At 52.1% G+C, this 23,159-nt stretch overlaps 7 protein-coding genes across 7 annotated transcripts in view; 6 read left to right on the top strand and 1 right to left on the bottom strand.

Moving 5' to 3' along the window:
* Window positions 1–23,159, top strand: part of LOC121435313 (H-2 class I histocompatibility antigen, Q10 alpha chain-like) — a 731,224-nt gene that overhangs the window by 573,268 nt on the left and 134,797 nt on the right. The gene's annotated exons all lie outside the window — the stretch shown is intronic.
* Window positions 1–23,159, top strand: part of LOC121435272 (H-2 class I histocompatibility antigen, Q10 alpha chain-like) — a 708,503-nt gene that overhangs the window by 573,592 nt on the left and 111,752 nt on the right. The gene's annotated exons all lie outside the window — the stretch shown is intronic.
* The window catches only part of LOC121435270 (H-2 class I histocompatibility antigen, Q10 alpha chain-like), an 808,095-nt gene that overhangs the window by 698,842 nt on the left and 86,094 nt on the right, over window positions 1–23,159 (top strand). The window lies entirely within an intron of this gene.
* The window catches only part of LOC121435275 (H-2 class I histocompatibility antigen, Q10 alpha chain-like), a 703,994-nt gene that overhangs the window by 594,741 nt on the left and 86,094 nt on the right, over window positions 1–23,159 (top strand). The window lies entirely within an intron of this gene.
* Window positions 6,831–9,979, top strand: Ncr3 (natural cytotoxicity triggering receptor 3). The gene is made up of 4 exons (XM_041634568.1): window positions 6,831–7,069; window positions 9,237–9,584; window positions 9,673–9,798; window positions 9,914–9,979. Exons 1-4 carry the CDS (start codon window positions 7,027–7,029, stop codon window positions 9,964–9,966), a joined length of 570 nt encoding a protein of 189 aa, XP_041490502.1. The 5' UTR covers window positions 6,831–7,026; the 3' UTR covers window positions 9,967–9,979.
* Lst1 (leukocyte specific transcript 1) lies at window positions 10,406–13,389 on the bottom strand. The gene is made up of 4 exons (XM_041634586.1): window positions 13,296–13,389; window positions 12,144–12,236; window positions 11,727–11,749; window positions 10,406–10,625 (listed from the first exon to the last, which is right to left on the bottom strand). The coding sequence occupies exons 1-4, from the start codon at window positions 13,312–13,314 to the stop codon at window positions 10,476–10,478; spliced, it is 285 nt and encodes a 94-aa protein (XP_041490520.1). The 5' UTR covers window positions 13,315–13,389; the 3' UTR covers window positions 10,406–10,475.
* On the top strand, window positions 19,425–21,178 carry Ltb (lymphotoxin beta). Its single transcript, XM_041634516.1, has 3 exons — window positions 19,425–19,586; window positions 19,932–20,235; window positions 20,587–21,178. The coding sequence occupies exons 1-3, from the start codon at window positions 19,425–19,427 to the stop codon at window positions 21,015–21,017; spliced, it is 897 nt and encodes a 298-aa protein (XP_041490450.1). The 3' UTR covers window positions 21,018–21,178.

Below are 23,159 nucleotides of genomic sequence, written 5' to 3'. Positions count from 1 at the left end.
CATGTGCAGGAGAGAAGCTGAAGGCTGCAGTCCGACCCAGGAGTGGGGTGAGCTGAAGCCAGGGCCTGGAAAGACGTGTCTCTCTCAGGCTCCAGAAGAACACTGGGACGGGATGCGTGGAAACGTGCTCCGGAAGGACTTCGGTTTGTCCGCTTCATGATCGGCAGCACTGCCCTCCTGCCTCACCTACTTTGAAATCCTTAGTAGAGAATACAAAGTCATAGGAGAGTTTAGGGAGACGCTCTGGAAGGGCGGAAAGTGAGGCTGAGAGGACAGCAGACCAAGTGGGTTCCACCCTGCCACCACAGCCGAGCACTTCTCACCCCGCCAAAGCTGAGAACATCCCACCCGGCCACGGCCGAGCATGTCCCACCCTGCCATGGCCACGGCCACGTCCCACCCCACCACGGCCACAGCTACTTCCCACCTCGCCACGGCCATAGCCACGTCCCACCCCGCCACAGCCTAGCACTTCTCACGCTGCCATGCTGAGCACATTCCCACCCCATCACGGCTCAGCACATCCCCTCCCTGCCACAGCCGAGCACGTCCCCACCCTGCCATGGCCGAGCAGCATCTAACCCTCATGGAAATGCCCTCCCCAGGTATAGCTTTTCTCATTCAGCCATTGGGCCACTAGGGAAGGCTGGGGCTTTGCCTCTAACTCACTCTGACCCCTTGGCTCTTACTCTCTCCTCCCCAGGCTGTCTCCCCTTCCACTGCAGGCAGAATCCACTCTGCTTCTCCTTGACCAGGTGGTGGGGGATAGTGGCCTCTCCCCATGCAGAGAGCAATGCACACCTGCCCTCCAGCACGCTCAGTGTCTGACGGGGACACTTCTCTAGCTGTGTTCATGCAACAGTGCTAGGCCTGGTGAACCAGCAAACGAGAAGTCTGTTCCTGAGGTCTACAGAGCTCCCTGTAGAGGGTAGATCTGACTGTCACAGTCAGGGGAGATGCCTCTGAGAAGTCGACTCTCAGGGATGCAAGAGATACGTGGATAAGAAATACGCTGTTTTTCTTTTGATTAGTTGGTGTGTCTGTGTGCGGACATACGTGCCTCAGGATGTGTGTGGAGGTCAGCGTGCAGGAGTTGATCCAGCCAGTACCCTGTTAGCACCTCATGGGAAGGGTCTTCCCACACCAATGAGTTCCCCAGTTCCTGGTGGAAACTGATCAGATGTCCTGCGGTGTAATTCATGTCCAACACTGCCTGCCAGGCCTCCACGTGAAGGCACTCTATCCAACAAGACCGCTCCAGGTTAAGATGTGGGCCTTGAGACCAGGCCTCCACGTGAAGGCACTCTATCCAACAAGACCGCTCCAGGTTAAGATGTGGGCCTTGAGACCAGGCCTCCACGTGAAGGCACTCTATCCAACAAGACCGCTCCAGGTTAAGATGTGGGCCTTGAGACCAGGCCTCCTGTATTTCTCGACAGCCAGCTATATAAATCAAGAGCACTATAAGCCCCTCTTCTGCTTTGGTCACTGGCCAGGCCGGCTCCCAGGGCTCAGGTTGAGAACCTTGGCCACATGTTCTGGTTCCTTATAGAGTACCCAACAGTGACCCAGAGAGAACAGACAGAGAGACAAGGTCCTGGGGAGATGGTCTGGAGCTTCCGTGCCCTTGGGCACCACTCTCCCTGACAGCTCTCTGACCCCAATCTTTTGGGGTGTTAAGGACACGTCATCATGCCAGGATGAGCCATTAAATCATTAGCTATTGGCTAAGGACCAGTTGAGTTTAAGGTTATATAACCCCTTACCCATCCCTGCCCTTGGCAACAAGACTTCTCCCTTTAGGGACTTTCCAGAAGTTACCCTATTAACATAAGCCCAGTTGAAAGAGTCTTATTATAAAACACAGAAGATGCCCTTTTAAACCTTTGTCACTTAGGAGATAGCAGGGGTATTGGAGGTTGCATATCTTAGTATAATATGGGGAAGAACAAGAGGAGCAGCAAACTCAGGCCTTGAAGCAAGAGCAGTCTGCCTGGCTGGAGCATGTGCGCCTCGGCCCAGAGGTCAGGTGCAGATGGAGCTGGACTAAAGCTTGGGGGCGGGGCATGTAACCAAAGATTAAAGGGATTTTTAAAAAGCTAGCCTAGGTGCAGGACTGTATTTCCCAGCACCGAGGAGGCTGAGTCAGGAGTGCCTAAGGTTTGAGGGAAGCAGCCTTAAAAGAGTTCTAGGTCAGCCTGGGACTTGCTCTGGAAACGAAAGCAAGGGCAAGAGAAATGGCTCAGAGAGTTACAGTGCTGCCAAGCTCCAAGGCCTGAGTGGGAAGCCTACAACCTGCCTGGCGGAAGGAAGGAAGGAAGAAACCTCCACAAATTAACCTCTGACTCCTCCAGGCATGCACTCTCTCTCACACACAATAAATAAAACAAAGAAAAAACCCCAAAACAGAATGTACCAGAAAAGATGGAGATGGGGAAGGATCTGTTAGAACCCTGTGAGGGAGGTTAGAGACCTCTGTTGCAAAGGCCCTTTGTTAGGTCTCTCCAAGGGGTGAGACTAGTGTTAGGCCCAGGACTGTAGACTATGCTGCCTGGAAAAGAATGCTCTGGTCAGAAAGTGCAAGGTGGGCTGGCACTCAGGAGGCAGAGTCAGGGGGATCTCTGTGAGTTCGAGACCAGCCTGGTCTACAAAAGCTAGTTCCAGGACAGGCTCCAGGCTCCAAAACCACAGAGAAACCCTGTCTCGAAAAACCAAAAAAAAAAAAAAAAAAAAGAAAGTGCAAGGTGTGTGTGCGCGCGTATGTGAATGTGCGTGCGTGCGTGCGTGCGTGCGTGTGTGTGTGTGTGTGTGTGTGTGTAGGTCCCTGAGGATCTTCCACTGACTTTCATTCTCTCTCCAGCTCTGCTCTTTGCTTGGGAGGCTGCCCGGTGCAGGCCACAGGGAGACAGTAGGATGGAGGACACTGTGCGTCTGTCCCCGTGGCTTCATTCCCACCAGGTCACAGTGGCCCAAACCTCCTCCAAGACCAGCACTCCTCTTTAGGCACCTGCTCCACCGAGGTTTCTCCGCAGTCTTTGTAGCCCTTGGGTGAATCTCAGGTGACCCGCGACGGGAAAGCCATACAGCCTTTTCTCCTTTCATCCTCTTGAGACAGGGCTCACGCTGCTCAAGCTGCCTGGAAGCCGACCTTGAGCAACCAATCCTCCCGCCTCAGCCCCCAAGTGCTGAGACTTGGAGCCATTTCTCCCATGTCTGACGCTGAAGATCAGTTTTAATAAAGACACACAGGACAGAGCACCACTGCTCAGTTTGACAAATACATTTTTTAACTGTGTTTGTGTGTGGGGGGGGGGCTTTGCCCGCATGTCTGTCTGTGTAGCACTTCTGTTCTAGAGGCTGAGTGAACAGAACCCCGAAGCAGGAGCTACATGAGAGTGTGAGCTGCCATCCACACAAGTTCTTCGGAAGAACAGCCAGTGCTCTTATGACTGAGCTATCTCTCTAACCCCAAGAACTCATTTTTTAATTCAAGAGGTTGCTGGAAATTTGAGGCTTACCTGGTCTACATACTAAAGTTTCCAGTGTCCTGGGCTGCAGAGTGAGATTATATTAATTAATTAAAATATTAAATTGACAGCTGGGCTGTGGTGGCGGCAGCACACAACTCTAATCTCAGCTGTCAGGAATTAGAGGCAGGAGGAGCTCTGTGCTCTCTGTGAGGTGGAGGCCAGCTTGGTCTATAGGCCAACTAAGAACTACATGGTTAGGACTGTGTCTCAAATAAATAAATAGATACTAATAAAGTCCTTAGAAAGTCTCAGAGATAGAGAAAATTGTTCTTGGACACACACACATCATGGTTTATTCTAGATGAGCTGCCCTGGATAGTTGTTGATTTTTGTTTTTATTTGTTTGTTTTGGTTTTTGAAGACAGGGTTTCTCTGTGTAGCTTTGGAGCCTGGCCTGGAATTAGCTCTGTAGCTCAGGCTGGCCTCGAACTCACAGAGATCCGCCTGCCTCTGCCTCCCAAGTGCTGGGATTAAAGGCGTGCGCCACAGCCGTCCTGCTGCCCTGGATAGTTTTATGTCAACTTGACACAAGCAAAAATCATCTGAGAGAAGGGAACCTGAACTTAGAAAATGCCTGCAGAAGATCCATCTGTAGGCAGGCAAGCCTCTGGGGCTTTTTCTTAACAATAATTGATAGGGGCTCGTGGTCCCGTGATGTGGGAGTGTCATATATCAATCTGTTGATTTCATTGGTTAAGTAATAAACAAACTGCTTGGGCTCATAGCTTAGAACATAGGTGGGTGGAGTAAACAGAACAGAATGCTGGGAGGAAGAGGAAGTGAGGTAAGGCCTCAGACAGAGACGCCATACTCCCCTCTCCTGGGCAGACACACGCGATGAAGCTCCGACCCAGGATGGACTAGGCTAGAATCTTCCCGGTAAGCGCACCTTGGGGTGCTACACACAGATGATTAGAAATGGGCTAAATTAATATGTGAGAATTAGCCTAGAAGAGAATGGGCCAAGCAGTGTTTAAATGAATACAGTTTGTGTGTTGTTATTTCGGGCATAAGCTAGCCAGGCAGCCGGGGTGCTGGGGACGCAGCCCCGCCGCTCTTACTACTACAGTCCCGGGTTCTATAAGAAAGCAGGCTGAGCAAGTCATGGGGAGCAAGCCAGTAAGCAGCTCCCCTCCAAGGCCTCTGCCTCAGCTCCTGCCTCCAGGATCCCACCCTGTATGAATTCCTGTCTTAACTTCCCTGGATCATGAACAGTGATGTGGAGGTGTAAGCCAGATAGTCTTCCTCCCCAAGTTTCCCTTGGTCATGGTGTTTCATGACAGCAGTAATAACCCTGATAAGACATGGACTAACGAACAAAACATTCAGGCAATGTCTCCAGAGTCCACAGCCATGGCAAAGGGTCAGAAGCCTTGGGTGGCAGAAAGAGAAGGGGGGAGCAGAGCCCCCCTATGTTTAGGCTCAGTTATCTCCTGGGTCACCCCAGCCCTCAAGGGAGGAAAGAGAACTATGTAAATCAAGTAGCTAGCCTGGGGGAGTCTGGAAGTTCATGGCTGTGGTTCTGTGCACACAAGTAGTCAATGCAGGGTGCAGTTCAGAACGGCTTGACCCGTAAACCGTCATTCCTGAGTCATGAACTGCTGCCGTGTCTGCGGAGACACGGTCTGAGGGCTGGGTGGACAGTTTAACACTTAGGAAACCTGCTGCTTTTCCAAAGAACCCAGGTTCGATTCCCAGAGCCCACATGGCAACTCACAACCCCCTGTAACTCCAGTCCCAGGGCATCCTGTGCCCTCTTCTGGTCTCTGTGGGCATCTGGCGCACGTGTGGTAGCCTGACATACGTTCAGACAAAACACGCTTACACATAAAAATAAAACTTAAGGGAAATGATAGAAAGCGCAACTTTCATCTCAAGTCAAAGGGCCATTGTACCTCCCCTCCCTTCCCAAACATAGGCTTATGGCAAAGAAGACAGTATCCTCCACACTGACTCTGGGCTGGGAATGAAGAGAACAGGGAATTGAGGCTCTGTAGAGAATAGCCTAAGTGCCTTCAGGCTCTGCAGCCACCAGGGGGCAGCACACACCTGCTCTCGGCACCTGGGTCCCCCTAGCAGGGAGGCTGCTCCACAGCTCCCAGGAGGCCAGATGACCCAGCGACTCCTTCCCAGACTGGGTGACCTGTGTGGTTATCCAGGTGGCCGAGCAGTTCGGTAGAGAGCACCGAGAGAGCTCCAAATCACTTTTTCTTCTTTGGTTTTTCAAGAGTTTCTCTGTGTAGCCCCGGCTGTCCAAGTTGCTCTGTAGATGAGTCTGGTCTCAGATTTAAGAGATCCGCCTGCCTCTGCCTCCTGATTGCTGGGATGAGAGGTGTGCGCTACCACTGCCTGGCAACATGAAAATAAATAGAGCAAGAGAGATGATGGCGAGGCTGGGCCACGTTTGCACGGCACACTTCACGGCCTCTCCTCCCAGTGCCATGCCTGGGGATCCTGGCACTGTGGGACCTCAGTTATAGGTAACAAGATGTCTGCCGTTGTGCCTGTGAACACATATGGGCACTTTGTAGATTCCCAATAAATGTGGTTAAACCATCAATAAAATGACAAATGATTGGATTTCCCGGTGGGTAAGTCTGTGTAGTGGTCACAGAAAAGCAGACCTGCGGGGATGTCCCTTTCCAGGAAATGCGAAAACAAATGAGCCAAACATATCCATTAACAGCAGCTAGTCCTCTGTCTCCACGGCTGGAGAATGGGACCCTTGTACACGGGACTCTTCCTCTGTCTCCACGGCTGGAGAATGGGCCCCTTGTACACGGGACTCTTCCTCTGTCTCCACGGCTGGAGAATGGGCCCCTTGTACACGTGATACCATGGCTGAAGAATGGGCCCCTTGTACACGGGACTCTTCCTCTGTCTCCACGGCTGGAGAATGGGCCCCTTGTACACGTGATACCATGGCTGGAGAATGACCCCCTTGTACACGGGACTCTTCCTCTGTCTCCATGGCTGGGAGAATGGGCCAGTTGTACACATGAAGCTTCCAGACACAGTCCGCGGCAACCTTGCACCTACCACCACCAATTAGCTTGCTCCCCTAACCTCTCCCGCCCCATTTATAGAAATCCTAGGACAGCCCAGAGGAAAAAAGCCAGACTGAGGAGGCACGGAGACAGCGGGCCTGGGCATGGCTGAGCAAAGGGGGCGAGGAGGAGGGCTAACTGTTCTGGGTGAACTGGTCTTGAACCTCAGAAGGTGAGAGACCCACATCCTGGTCTCACCCACCCCCTCTTGTAAAATCTGATGGGAGGACATCCTGTCCTGGTACACCACCTGACCACTAGCTGCCTCCAGAGAGCCCCGGCATCTCCACCAGTGCCATCTCCCTCCGCGGCAGGACATGGCATACGATGCCGAGAGCCCCAAGCCGTGCAGGTCCTTGGCATTGTGCTAGGCTTCGCTGCGGGTAGCAGGCCATTCTTCCCCTATTAGAGCGCTCTGTGAGGTCCGCCTCGCCTTGCCGGCTGGAGACATGGCCAAGGCGCTGTTGCTGATCTGCATCGTGGTTTATCCAGGTGACTGGGAGTTTTCTCGGGACCCACGGGTGGGGGAGGAAAGGAAGACGCCAGACTTGGGTGCTCCAGAGGGTGCCTGGAGGGGGGCAAACACCGTGCCCGGGGGAATGCAGAAAGCACTTTAGAAAGCTGTTGACCATGGCTCTTTCAGAAGACAGTTCTGCTAGATGGCCCCCACCTGAAAGGGTCATTTCTGTCATCCATCCCGGAGCCCCTTTTCTGCTCAGCCTCCTTTCTAAAAAGGTAAACCTGAAAGGCCCCAGGAGAAAGGGGTGGGATAGCATTCTGAGTTTGGCTCTTGGTGTTATTTTCCTTGTTTGTTTCCTGAGACAGGGTCTCAGCAGCCTAGGCTGATCTCAGATATGTAGTGAAGGAGGACTGTGAACTAGTTCTCTCATGCCCACTGACTAGAGTGGTGCACCACTATGCCTGGCTGGGGCCAAAGCCAGGGCTGCGTGCATGCTGCCAAAAGAGTGCATACCTAGCTCCGGCCGTGTAGCCCAGCCTGGCCCTGGCCTTCCAGTCCTCATCTCTTAGCTTCCTGAGTGCTGGGATTAGAGGCTCATACTAACACACTCAGCTGACTTTCTTTCTTTGATGGTTTTATTTTATTTTTATTTTTAATTTTTTAAAATCTTTTTATTTATTTATTTAGACAGGGTTTCTCTGAGTAACTTTGGAGCCTGTCCTGGAACTCACGCCATAGACCAGGCTGGCCTTGAACTCACACAGATTTGCCTGGCTCTGCCTCCCAAGTGCTGGGATTAAAGGCATGCGCCACCACCACCGCCTGGCTGTGGTTTTAATTTTTTAAAGTACATGAACTTATTTTGGAGGTGGAGCACGTACTTGCCAAGGCTCACACAGATCAAAGAATAACCTGCAAGAGTCTGTTCTTTCCTTCTGCTACGTGGGTCCCGGGACTCAAACTCAGGTCATTAGGGTCTGTGGCAGGGCCTTTACCAGCTGAGCCATCTAGCACTCCTGTGTTCGTCCTTGAGGACTTACCTTGATGTGTGCAGTTGATTAGATTATTAAGTTTATTAGATAGGGCACAAATATACAATTATCTCGCAAGTGTTGGGATTATAGTTATAAATCCCCACACCTAGTTACTATAATTTGAGAGGAGGGTGTTGAGACAGGGTCTCTCTATGTAGTCCTGGCTGGCCTGGAACTGTCTATGTAGACCAGATGGGCCTCAGCTCACAAAGATTCTCTTACCTCTGCCTCCCGAGAGCTGGGACTGAAGGTGTTCTGACACCTAAACACAGATACACATGCAGACAAAATACCAATGCACATAACATAAAAATAAACAAAATTTTAAAAGTTGGGCTGAGGCTGGGGATCAGCGGTAGAGTGTTTGCCCACTGTGCACAAAGCCCTGGGTTTGACCCCGGGCACGGCACAAACTGGCACTCGGATGAGCCAGAAATTCAAGGGCATCCTCAGCTAAGCGAGTTCAAGGCCAGCCTAGTCTATAAGAGCGAGTACCAGGATAGACAGCAAAGCTACAGAGAAATGCTGTCTCGAAACAAAACAAAACTAGCTGGGCGGTGGTGGCGCATGCCTTTAATCCCAGCACTCAGGAGGCAGAGGCAGGCGGATCTCTGTGAGTTCGAGGCCAGCCTGGTCTACAAGGGCTAGTTCCAGGAACAGGAACCAAAAGCTACAGAGAAACCTTGTCTCGAAAAATCCAAAAAACAAAACAAAACAAAACAAAAAATAACAACAAAAAAGCCAACAAAACTAAGTTTATGTGCATTGGTATTTTGCCTGCATCTATGTTTGTGTATCAAGTGTACAGAAAACAAAAATCAAAACAAAACCCCCAGCAAACATAAAGCAAAACCAACTCCCATCTTAATAACAATATCACAGAGATCCCACAATGATGTTCCTTAACTAGGCAGCTACATCCATCCATGAGCTTCAAGTATACTGTGAGGATCAAGTTGAGCAGAATGGTTTCTAGAGACGGTGGGCTGGATATGGGTGGAGTTGGTGTGTGAAAGGCTTTGAAAACTAAGAAATTAAATTAGTGAAGAAAGAGGAAAGGGTTTGCTGAGACACACACCCCACGAGGAAAGCTGGGGTGTCCTCCAAATGCCTTTCTCTTTGGAGTAACTGGGTAGTGTTCTCTGGATATTTGCTTTCTTCCCAGGATCCTGTGCTCTCTGGGTGTCTCAGCCCCCAGAGATTCGTGTCCAGGAGGGCACCACCGCTCTCCTGCCCTGCTCTTTCAATGCCAGCCGAGGGACACTGGCCATTGGCTCCGTCACATGGTACCGAGACAAAGTGGCCCCAGGCACGCAGGTGAGCAACATGACCCCAGAGTTCAGGGGTCGTGTGGCCTCTTTTGCTGTTGTTCCTCGATTCATCAGGGACCACAAGGCAGAGCTGATCATACAGGACGTTCAAAGCCGTGACTCCGGGATCTATGTGTGCAGGGTGGAGGTGCTAGGCCTGGGCATCGGAACAGGAAACGGGACCCGGCTGTTGGTGGGGAAAGGTGAGGTGGTGGGAGACCCCAAGTTGCAATGTTCCTGGGAGTTAAGGGCTGTCCCCAGCCCTGAGTTCCCGAGCTCCTTCTGCCTCAGGGACTCCTCAGCAAGCTTCCAGCTCAGAGCAAGCAGTCCACACAAGTATCCTCCTTCGGGCTGGATTCTACGCCTTCAGTTTTCTCTCTGTGGCCATGGGTAGTACCCTCTATTATCAGGGCAAATGTGAGTTGCTGAGCGGGGGGCAATGGTGGCAGAAATGGGGGGAACAGACTGCAAGGAGAGAGCTTCTGGTGCTAGCTCTGAGCAGCAACTCCCCACCCCTTGCTGTTTCTCCCAGGCCCCTGTCACGTGGGAACACACGGCGCCCCTCCCACAGCCTGTGAGGAGTGAGTGTATCTCAGTGACCCAGCACTATCAAGACCAGCAATAAATCTGCTCCTCCCTCCTCCTTAGGACTCTCATGAATTTTCTTCCTTCTCCAGACACCCCCATGCTTCTCTCCACCCCCACCCCAGCTGTCCCTTCTTCCAGGATTGACACTGAAAGGTCCGGGGACAGACTTCCTGCCTTTAATGCTTAGAGCCGCTCCCAGCCACACCTGCCTGTCCTGGGCGCTGAGGCTAGGCCGCAGCAGCTGAGAATGAAGATTATCAGAGCCGATTTGACCCCTTGTCAATTGTACCTTGGGGACCACTAAGGTTTCCTGGCTTTTAGAGGAGCTGGGATTCCTAACCGCCTTGCCTCACTCAGTGACAACTGACCCCACCAGGGGGAAAGGCTAGCCATGGTCTGGAGACTTAGGGAGAAGCCTGACACAGAAGTGGGGAAGCAGTTTTTACTAGGTGACCCCAGGGCATCTTTAACCACCCGCCCAGATCGAGGGGGGCATTTGGGGGTGCTCAGGTGGGCTTGTTCTTGGCGATGCAGGCATAGTCAGTGCTGAGGTCGTCCTTCATGCCTTCGCCGTCCTCTCTGTCTGTGACATCATTGCCGGACACTGGCAGCTTCTGCAGAGACGCATAGTGGAGCTCCTGCTCCAGGGTCTGCGCCTGGTGGAGTTGCGGAGGGATGAGGGCTCAGGGTGCCACGCTCAGTCCTCCCACCTTTCTCTCTGATGCCTCAGTCTCCTTTTTCCTTCTTTTCTGAAACTTCCCTTGTTCACCCAAGTGTTCATTCTTTACTCTCACCGATGTTTCTCCTTGACTCTCAGCCAATCTATCTTGGGCTTTTTCTCTCTTGCTTTTCCTCCTTCCATCTATCTATCTATCTATCTATCTATCTATCTATCTATCTATCTATCATCTATCTATCTATCATCTATCTATCTATCATCTATCTATCTATCTATCATCTATCATCTATCTATCTATCTATCTATCTATCTATCTATCTATCTATCTATCGTATATGTGTGACGACCTCTGCTTGTGTAGGTACTTGTGTAGGCCAGAAGGCTCGGACATCTTTCTAATAGTTTCTAATTATTATTGTTATTATTATTTTATTATTAAGACCGAGCCACTCACTAGAACTGAAATTTGGTTTCCCACTAGGCTGGGTGGCCTGAGAGCCCCTAGGACCTGCCTGTCTGCACCCCACAGTGCAGGGGTTCCAGGCCCAGGTCACCACGGCAGGCTGCAGCAAGGTTTTCATAGAACCCCTTCCTTTTCTGAGACTGGGTCTCATGTAGCTCAGGCTGGCCTTCAACTGGGTATGTAGCTGGGGACAAGCTTCCCTGTGTCTCCCTGGGATTTTGGGTGTGCACCACTGCTCTCATTTTATGCTGTGCTGGGAATCAAACCCAGGGTTCTGTACACGCTACACGGATGCCGTTAACTAAGCCACACAGCTGGCCGCTTTCCCCTCCTCTCTCTTCTCTTTTGTTGTTATTGTTTTGAGACCGGGTCTCTCTGTGTAGTCCAGACTGTCCTGGACCCCTTCTGTCTCTCTCGTCTCCTCTCTCCTTTCCTGGCTGTCATTCTGGAGTTGCTTTGTCCTCTGCCCTCCTCTTATTGCCTCATTTCTCTCTGTGCCTCTCTCATTTTCTCTCCCCCCACTTCCTCTTCCCTTTTCTCTTGGCTCCCACCCCTACATCCCGCCTCATTCCCTACTTGGGTCTCCCCTCATCTCCCCTCAACCTCCAGACTCACCTTATTCCTTTCCAGTCTCTTCACTGGAAGAAAAAAAAGGAGGGGATTCAGAAAGACCCTCCCGGCTCCCCCACTCCAGAGCGGCACCCCAAAGTGGCTCATCCACCCTAGGACAGAGCCTCACACTGAATGGCACCCCACCCCAGCTCTCCTCCACACCACCCCAGCTCTCCTCCACCCCATCCCAGCTCTCCTCTACCCCAGCACAGCCTCCCACAACACACTGTCACCCCACTCCCCACTTGCCAGCTGCCCCGGGAACCACAGTCAAAGCCCAGCCCTTTGGGCACTGTTCTCATCTTTCCTAACGGAGCCTGGCAGGCCCCATGGGACTTCTGCCTTCACAGGAGGAGGGATGTGTGGGGCAAGCTGTGGGTGGCGTGGGAGGTGGTGGTGGGAGGTGGCGGTAGGGCTCACCTCTCTGATGGATCCGGCACAGGCAGACAGACAGAATGACGACAGGCACGAGAAGGAGCCCTCCCAGCACCAAGCTCGCGAGCTGTATGTAATCTGTAGGATGAAGAAGTGTATGTGAGAGGAATCTTCTTCCACTGGCTTCCCAAGCCTGGTTAAATGTACATTTCACAGTTTCTCTTTTTTTCCCTCTTTTTTTCTTTCTCCTCCTTCCACTTTCTATTTTTTGACAATTTCATATATATACAAAGTCTCTTGATCATATCTGCCTCCAGCTCCCTCCTCCCTCTCCCCCTACCCTCCCAAAGGGTGTGTCCCCCACCTTTCTGTCTCTTCTTTCCTGTTGACAGAGTCTCTGGAGGCCTCAAGTTCGCTGATCCTCCTGCCTCCCCCTCGGGGAACTAGGCTGCCTAGTGTGTGTCATGCCTGTTTTCTGTGGTTCTGGAGTCAAAGCCAGGGCTCTACCACCCTGTGGCCATCTTAGATGCGGGAAAATATTCTCTAGGAGATTTTGTTTTGTTTTGTTTTCAAGACAGGGTTTCTCTGTGTAGCTTTGACTGTCCTGGAATTCACTCTGTGAAACAGTCTGTCCTTGAACTCACAGAGATCCGCCTGCCTCTGCCTCCTGAGAGCTGGGGTTAAAGGTGTATGCCACAGCTACACCACTTTAGGGGTCTCCTATAGTCTCAGATGCTTTCAAACGCCCCGAAGTCTCTACGCAGAGAGTACATGTACTTGACCCTCAGTCCTGCTGCCCCACATCTCTGGCACTGGGACTGCAGGAGACATATACCAGGCCCAGTCTGAGCCTCTGGGGCTGTCACCCAGGGCCTCAAGCCTGCTAAGGAGCCCTCTGATCTACATCCCCAGCCCACGATGTGTTCTTTACCGAGACGTCAACATCTCACTTCCTCTAGAGGTTCACGTACCCCAGGTTACCTTTCACCCCTCCTGACTTCATGCCCACACCCTGCTGTTCCTGGGGCTTAGGAAACCCAACTCTCACCTGCACTGGTTGGTTCTGGGGGGGGGGAGGGTGTAACCGTGAGCACCACAACCTGACTTTTCACACACACACACACACACACACACACACACACACACACCCCACACTCCCATCCCTTCCCTTGTAGAACGGAGGCATCCCCTACTTACCCAGTTGGAATTCTGACATAGCCAGGGACTGAGATGAGGCCTGAAGGTCAAGACTAAACTAACCCCTGTTCTGCTGGCCTTAATGGCCTGAGTGAGTCACGTGCCCCCAAGTTCCCCATCTGAGGCAAGGGGCCCCATTACGAACCTTGTCCTCGCTGGGCTGTTTCCTTTGCCTAATGTATTATGGTGTTACTTTCCCGGCCAGGGGCCAGCCTGGTCTACACAGTGGGTTCCGGGCCAGCCTGGTCTACACAGTGGGTTCCGGGCCAGCCTGGTCTACACAGTGGGTTCTGGGCCAGCCTGGTCTACGCAGTGGGTTCCGGGCCAGCCTGGTCTACGCAGTGGGTTCCGGGCCAGCCTGGTCTACACAACAAGACCCAGTACAGGAAGCAAACAAAAAGCTAAGGAAGGCCCAGATGTAATAAGAAGGTGCTTAACTGGCCCCAGCCCCTCCCATTTCCTCTGCCCCAGGGTGACGGGGATGGGGAGCTGGGGGGATGTGGGGAGAGACCACCCCTGGAAAGCCACACTTGGCTGGTGTGAGGAAGTGACTAAGAGTGGTGTGAGGTCTTTAAGTTCCCTCGGGTACTTCACGCCCTTTAATCTGGTTCCTGTTTGAGGGCAGAAAGAGGCCCCTAACATAACCCAAGAACCAGACTCAGGGAAGACAGTTTGAAACCAAGAACCTCCTAGTTTTAAGAGAAATGCCTTGGAGTGGGGGGGAGCAGGCACAGGGGGAGGGGACTGAGGAACTGTGATGAATCAGGAACAGATTATTATCAGCGGGGTTTTGCTATGTAGCCCAGGCTGGCCTGAAACTCCCCGTCTTCCTGCCTCAGCCTACAGAGTGCATGACAGGGAACACCACCATTTTCAGCAATAGAGTCTTTTAACATCTCGAAAGTGAAGACATGGGGTGGGGGAAAGGGGATGATGACTCCAAAGACAGGCTCTGAATACAGACGATTGCTTCAGGCTCAGGAAACCTCAGATCCACAGCGGCTTCCCTCTCTCTTAGCAGGCACCCCTCCCATGCAGGCTCGCCACACACTCCTAGCTCACCCAGACTCTGGCTTACGCAGGGGACACCTGAGGGAAAAGAAACAAACGTCCCCACCTGGGGCATTTGTGCCCCTCCTCCAGTTCTAGTGTCTTTACCCTGCCTCAGTACCTCCCTGAATCTAGGAGAGGAAGTATGACCAGGGGAAGGGTTACAACATCCTTCCTTTGACTCCTGGCTACCAACCACTAGGGTGGTGCCTCTCAGTCCCAGCCTTTCATTTCACCCTGTGAGTGAATGAATGTCTGCCTCCTCCAGGGGCCTCCCATGATGAGTTCAAACCCAGATCCCCCTTCGACTACCTCTGCTTAGGGTTCGTGGTCTTGGCATTTGTGTGTAGATATATACACCCAGCACCTGCAGTGTCAAATGGAACTCTGGGGCATTTCTGGGTACCCATCTTATCCTGGTGCTTGGCAGTCATATGCAGTAGGATATCAGAAGATTCAGAGGCAGCCAGACCAGATCAATGCTTCTGCAGATGCAGGAAGTGGATGACAAGTTGATGCCAGCAAAGATTGAGGGACCCTGGAGCCAGCAAAGATTAGGGGACCCTGGAGCCAGCAAAGATTGAGGGACCCTGGAGCCAGCAAAGATTGGGGGACCCTGGAGCCAGCAAAGATTGGGGGACCCTGGAGCCAGCAAAGATTGGGGGACCCTGGAGCCAGCAAAGATTGGGGGACCCTGGAGCCAGCAAAGATTGGGGGACCCTGGAGCCAGCAAAGATTGGGGGACCCTGGAGCCAGCAAAGATTGGGGGACCCTGGAGCCAGCACTCTGGCGTCGAGCAGAGAACCAAAGGCAATCGTGGCCCTGACGAAAGCCTCTGTGACTGAGAGGGAGGGGTTGCCGGAGGGCTGCACTCCAAGTCTTTGGACAGAGCGAAGGTAGTAGCTAAATGGAGACAAAGGGTGAGAAATCTGGTGCCTGGGACCCCACGCATGTCTTGGTGACCAAATTCGGGAATTTTGTGGTACTTATTTCCCCTAATGTTCCCCCGCAGAACAAATAGGACATAATTTAAGTGGTTTTCTTCTTTTTTATATTTCATTATTACACCTTATTTTTATTAAAATTTCAAACGCTGGGTGAAGTATTTCCCATTGGTCAAATACTATCCAAGCTTGAATGAGTTTGTCCAGAACCCACATAAAGATGGGTATGGAAGCCGGACTGAAATTCCGTATTCCCACTGTGAGACTGGAGGGGGAGGAAGGGGAATTCCTGGAAGATCACAGTGAGTGCCTGGTCTGGGATCTGTAGAGAAGATACCACCAGACCCTGACTCAAACAAGGCAGAGGCCAGGACTGGCACCTGATTGGCCAGGATTGTTCCTGGTGCACTCACATGCAAGAATACACACACCACACACACATACACATATACACACTACACACACCACACACACCACATACACACACCAAACACACATACACATATACACACATACCACACACACCATACACACACACCACACACACCATACACATACACCACACACACCATACACACACACCACACACACCATACACACACCATACACACACCATACACACACATACCACACACCATACACACACCATACACACACCATACACACACCATACACACACCATACACACACCATACACACACATACCACACACCATACACACACATACACCACACACACCATACACATACACCACACACACCATACACACACATACCACACACACATACACACACCATACACACACATACCACACACCATACACACACACACCACACACCATACACACACATACCACACACACCATACACACACCATACACACACCATACACACATACACACACACCACACACACCATACACACACCATACACACACCATACACACACCATACACATACCACACACACCATACACACATACCACACACACCATACACACACCATACACACACCATACACACATACACACACACCACACACACCATACACACACACCACACACACCATACACACACATACCACACACACATACACACATACACACCATACACACACATACACACACACATACACCACACACACCATACACACACATACCACACACACATACACACACCACACACACCATACACATACACCACACACACCATACACACACATACCACACACACATACACACATACACACCATACACACACATACACACACCACACACACATACCACACACATACACACCATACACACACATACACACCATACACACCATACACACACATACACACACCAACACACACATACACACACCACACACACCATACACACACATACCACACACACATACACACACCACACACACCATACACATACACCACACACACCATACACACACATACCACACACACATACAGACATACACACCATACACACACATACACACACCACACGCACATACACACACCACACACACCATAAACACACATACCACACACACATACACACATACACACACATACACACATACCACACACACATACACACATACACACCATACACACACATACACACACACATACACACCATACACACACATACACACACATACGCACATACACACCATACACACACATACACACACATACACACACCATACACACACATACCACACACACATACACACACCACACACACCATAAACACACATACCACACACACACCATACACACACATACACACACACATACACACACCACACACACCATACACACACATACCACACACACATACACACACCACACACACCATATACACACACCACACACACCATATATACACACACCACACACACCATACACACACACCATACACACACCACACACACCATACACACACACACACCACACACACTTACTTGCACAGTTCAAACATCTAGAAAAACAGAGAGAACCTACAACAAATAAATCTATATCTCAAAAGATTTGTTTTTATGTTTTTAATTGTGTTTGTGTCCATGTCTGTGTAGAAACATGAATGCAAGCAGACTCATCAGAAGCCAGCAGAGGGCATTGGGTCCCTTGGAGCTGGAGTTCCAGGTGGTTGTGAGTCACCTGACCTGGGTGCTAGAAGCTGAACTCAGGTCCTCTGCAAGAGCTGCAGTACTCTTCACTGCTGAGCCGTCTCTCCAGCCCCCACAAACTGCTCTTATCACCTAGATCAGTGGTTCTCAACCTGCGGGCTGTGATCCCCTTTGGAAGGTCACAGATCAGATAGCCTGAATACCAGATACTTACATGATGATTCATAACTAGCAAAAATTACTGTTATGAAGTAGCAACGAAATACTTTGATGGTTAGGGGTCACCACAACATGGGAGCTGTGTTAAAGGGTTGCTGCATTAGGAAGGTTGAGAATCACTGACCTAGATCTGCATTTTGCTTGCAGAACCACACACCTATCTTTTTTTTTTTTAAGTTTTTCTAGACAGGGTTTCTCTGTGTAGCTCTGGTTGTCCTGGGACTCATTCTGTAGACCAGGCTGCCCTTTAGCTCGCAGAGATCCACCTGCTTCTGCCTCCCGAGTGCTGGGACTAAAGGCTTGCACCACCGTGCCTGGCTCATTCTCCCGCATCCCAGCCTGGCCTCACACTTGAAGTCAAGGATGACCTTGATTTCAGATCCTCCCGCAGGGACTACAGCCCTGCCTGCTGCACCAGGATCTCCTGCAGGGAATGCAGCCCTGCCTGCTGCACCAGGACCTCCTGCAGGGACTACTGCCCTGCTGCACCAGAATCTCCTGCAGGGAATGCAGCCCTGCCTGCTGCACCAGGATCTCCTGCAGGGAACCACACCCAGGCTTCCTGCAGGCTAGGCAAGCACTCTCCCCAGTGAGCCGCACCCCCAGGCTACTTCTCAAATCTTTCCCAGTTGCAAGCATCTCTCCGTGTTACCTCTGAGCTGCTCAAGCTCAGTATTTGTTTCCTCATTTTCTTCCCTTGCCACAGGAAGATAAAATTTACATATAGTAAAATGCAGAAATCTGAAATTAGTACTGTTTTGCTCCTTAAAAAAAATGAACCCCAGTAGTCAAGCATTCTGTCAATGAGCTCCACTCACATCCCAGACACAGCCTTGTACTCCTTCTGTGCCTCAGTGTTGAGGTTGAATGTGCAGTATAATAAAGACTGTAGCTGGCAGCCAGCATATTCTTTAGTGTTCGTGTTGGCATTGTCCCCCAAGCACATAGTCCCGGCTGGGACACAGGAACTGCAGGGCCATCAGGAAGGGGAGATGACCTGAGATCTTGGTCCAGCCAACTTCCTTACACCTAGTCATCCTTGGGCTCCAATCAGCTGCCACCTCTTCCATTGATTTGATTCATTAAATCCAATGAATTGCTAATTCGCTCATCCATTTAGCGAATGCTTCCGAATGGATGAGGCACAGTGTAAATGTTCCCACCATTCTTCTCCAGAGAGAGCAAGGCTGAGGCCTCTTCACGAAGTCCTATCACTGTGGACCGGATGAATCCTGCCCTTCCTACATAGTGTTGGTGGTGAAAATAGAAGAGGCCAGCCATGGAGACAGGGCCATCTCAGGGTACAGACGCGCAGCTGCCCCGATGTGGCCTCCTACTACATCTCCTAACCTGTGTGTGTGTGTGTGTGTGTGTGTTTGTGTGTGTGTGTTTGTGTGTGTGTGTGTGTGCAGCCCTCCGTCCAGCACTGGCCTGTGAGGTCCAGGAGCATGCAGACCACATGAAATACCTGGAATCCTGCCTGGCCTTTACAATCTCGTTGTCTGGCCTTCTGCAAGCCACCTTCCTTCCCTGGGTTTCCTGCTAAGTCCCCCTTCACCTTTACCTTGAAAAACTCTTTCTGCCACATCTCCTTCCCCAGTTCAGAGAACCTAGGCATCCAGCCTCCCCACCCTGACCCCAGCTCCGGGTAAACAGGAAGTTGTGTGAGGGGAGCAGGGGTGTGCGGAAAGTCCCCAGCAGGTGTGTGGGTCTGCAGGGAGGGGGTGGCCCTACCCCTGAGGTATGAAAGCCCTTGTCCCCCGGTTCCTAGTGCTGAGTCTGGATGGGGACACGGGGGCTACAGGGCCCGGGTGGGAGGCCCCAAGGGAGGGGCTGCCTCTTGCTGGCTGTGGCAGGAGCTACTTCCCTGGTCACCCTGCTGTTGGCAGTGCCCATCACTGTCCTTGCTGTGCTGGCCTTGGTGCCCCAGGATCAGGGACGACCGGTGAGTGGCTGCAACAGGCGCCAGAGGGCTGCATCTTGTGGACGTTCATTGACCTCTGTGCTTTTGCCTCCCTAGTTCAGCTGGTGGCTCTCGCTAGAGGGCATGTCTGGTCTGTCTCTGCCTGCTCTCCGTGCGGTCCTACCCTGATGTTGCAAGTCTCTTCCTGATACCCAGCGCCTGTCTTGCTGCCCAAGAACATATGTTTTGTTTGCTCTGCCTTCCAGCAAGATGCATGCCTGGCAGGGTGCTGGAGGTAGCTCTAGGGCTGGGCTCTATGCTGGGAGGTGTGGAGCTGCCATCAGCTGAATCTGAACTCTGGGCATTGTGACCCTACCTACCATCCAGGTTGAGAAGATCGCTGGCTCAGGAGCACAGGCTCAAAAAAGACGGGATGACAGTAAACCATCTTGCCTCTTGCCCTCACCTTCCCGCCTCTCGGGGACTCCTGACCCCCGTCTGCGTCCCGAGATACCCTCTTCTTCCAGGAATCTAGGCTCCCCATCTCAAGGGCCTGTTGCACAGTTCCCTCAGGAGGCATCAGCATGGGGAACCACCCTGTCTCCAGTCGTGGATCCAGGGGTTCAACGGCTGCCAAAGCGGGAGCCAGAAACTGACCTCAGTCACAATCTTCCTGCTGCCCATCTCATTGGTAAGCATCTGTTAGACCTGAAGTCCAGCTAAGCACCCCCACAGCGAGCGAGGGTCTGTTGGCTCTGCTGTGACACGGCGGGCGCGTTCCCACTCCCCACCACCTTTACCCCTGCAGCCTCCACCCGTCCCAGTCTTTTCTCTGTCTGACTTCTCTGGAAGGAAACAAAACCCCGCCAGGATCTGGCCACCTTAGTCCCCCGGGAGGTAGCCTCCTTATCCCTGCCCCTCCCCGCTGAGTATGGCCAAGTGAAAAAGACCCGCCCCTCCGCTCTGGGTCCCGGCTCACGCGACCCGGATCCCCCAACCTAGAGACCACGGCCCGAGAGCTCACGCCTGTCCCTCTCTGCAGGCGCATGGATGAGCGGGCAAGGGCTCGGCTGGGAGGCGAGCCAAGAGGAAGCGTTTCTGAGAAGCGGGGCGCAGTTCTCCCGCACCGACGGGCTGGCGCTGCCGCAGGACGGCATCTATTACCTCTACTGCCACGTCGGGTACCGGGGCAGGGCGACCCCTGCCGACCGCAGCAGCGCTCGCTCGCTCACACTGCGCAGCGCCCTGTACCGCGCGGGGGGCGCCTACGGGCGGGGCTCCCCGGAGCTGCTGCTAGAGGGGGCGGAGACCGTGAATTCCGGCGGGTACTCGTCTTTGTGGTACACGAGCGTGGGGTTCGGCGGCCTGGTGCAGCTCCGGAGCGGCGAGAGGGTGTATGTCAACATCAGTCACCCGGACAAAGTGGACTACAGGAGAGGGAAGACCTTCTTCGGGGCGGTGATGGTGGGGTGACAGCCGACTGCAGCCCTGGAGGATCGGCTGACCGTGCGAATGTGTGAATCACGATGTCCGGAGAGTCGGGGAGCCTGGGACCCCATGATGGGGGCGGGGGCTGTAGGACATGGATTTTGGAAATAAAGAATGTAAACCATGCTGGCGCGTGCCAGCGTCGTCTCGGAGATGCAGACGTGGTTTGATTCTGGGTAGCCGTGCAGGGGTGGATGGCTTAGCTTTGAACGGTGGACACCTGATGTGTCCGCCCCCTGGCTCTAACACCACGGGTTCAGGTGGAGGGGAGAAGGGACAGTTAAAGCCGGAGACTTCCCCTTAGCATCCTGGTCCAGGAGCCCCTCACATCCTCCTTTTCTCCTGGCTTCTGCCTCACTGTGAGAAGCATCAACACAAAGAAAGTTCGTTCCCAGAGAGAAAAATCCCAGAAGACCGAAGACAAAGCACTGTGGGCCCATTAGCTTACCGCTGCTACCTGCCTGACAGCTTTTATTTGGTTTTGTTTGTTTTGAGACCGGGTGTCATATGTAGCCCTGGTTCTTCTGGAACTCACTAGTAGACCAGGCTGACCTCAAACTCACAGTCATCCACCTGCCTCTGCATCTTGAGTGCTGGAATTAAAGGTGTTTGCCTCCAGGGTCTCTGATAGCCCATTCTTTGAGGAGGGGTCAGGGCAGTCCCAGGCACACTAAGGGGCAGACTAAGGAAGTGAATGGCAGGGAGAAGGGAGTGGGTGGAGACTGGTCCCTGAGGAGGAGCTGCACGGAGGAAGGAGATGCCCTGGGGTCCTTTCTAGAAAGAAACGGAAAGTCCTCACCCCTAGTTCACACTTGAGGCACCCCAAAGTTGGGCAAGTGGGAGGCCCCTAAGATGAGTAACTGCAGCCCCCCACGCCACGGCTGGAGGAGGCCAAGGAGAACCCAAGGCTCTATGTAGGTCACCCTAGTGGGTCACCCACCACCCTGCACGAAACCACGTGCTTGGTTTTCCCCTTTCTGGCTACTGGGGTGAAGAAAGACCCAACCAACTGTGAGCCCAATTAGGGCTGCCACTCTTGGGGGTCCACTTTTAATTCCTCCTTTCTTTCCTTCCTTTCTTCCTTCTTTCTTTCCTTCTTTCTTTCTTTTTCAGACAGGGTCTCAGTATGCAGCCCTGGCTAGCCTGGAACTTTCTATGTAGACCAGACTGGCCTTGAACTCACAAAGATTTACCTGCTCCTGAGTGTTGGGATTAAAGGCATGGCTACACACCCACTCCTTCACTGTCTTTGCTTGCCTGCCCAAGGGCCTTCCAGGGTGAGAGGGTGACCAACTCTGCCAAGCTCTAGCCAGCCTTCTGAGTCTCTCCACCTAGTCATTGCCTTCCCTGTAAAACTTAGTTTTAGTGAAAAACCCCATTAAGTCAGTTTAGCAAGCTCCCTCTCCCATATTTGATCAGCCCCGTCATCCTCCGCAGTCCCTGGAGCGATGTCTGATCACCTGGCTTGTCTCAACAGGCGCCTCGTCTGATCTGTTTAGACAGAGTCCCCTACCCCTCACTCTCTTTCCTCTTAGTCCTTCGCCATTCCCAACGCCCACCCCGCTCTGCCTCTTACGGCCCGCTTGCTCTCGCTGCACGCTCTCCAGCAAGTCTCTGCTCCGATAACTGTGATTCTGAATAAAGTCAGCCTACATGCTCCAGCAAGTACTATTGAATAACAACAACAACAATAATGAATTATTATTATTATCATTACTCTTATTATTGTTGGTGTTGGGATCTAATCCAAGGCCCTGCATGTATGATTAAGTAATTTTTAAAAAAAAAAAAACAACAAAGTATTTAAACAAGGTGTTTTTCTCTTTCTAACCCACCCACCTCCTGTAGTCATCATTTGTCCAAACACTGGTGAAACCAAAGCTGGCAATGGCTCCTTCACCCACGGAGTACCTCTCTCTTTGTTGTTGCTGTCTCGGGTTTGAATTCAGGACATCCCATACGCTAAGCACACACACACACACACAACACACACAACACACACACACACACACACACATTGCAGAACCACACTTTTAGCCGTTCGTCTTTTAAAAACTTTTCTCTCATCTTCAGAGGATGCAAAGAACAGGCAGCTAATGGCTGGGAGGGAGGAAGAGCTGGCTGAGC

Source organism: Microtus oregoni, unplaced genomic scaffold, assembly GCF_018167655.1.
Source record: "Microtus oregoni isolate MIOR12 unplaced genomic scaffold, Mior012 000046F_ref0000063, whole genome shotgun sequence".
In the NCBI taxonomy this organism is placed as follows: domain Eukaryota; kingdom Metazoa; phylum Chordata; class Mammalia; order Rodentia; family Cricetidae; genus Microtus; species Microtus oregoni.
Note: the sequence above shows the minus strand (reverse complement) of the source record. Positions and strands in the feature narration are given on the sequence as shown.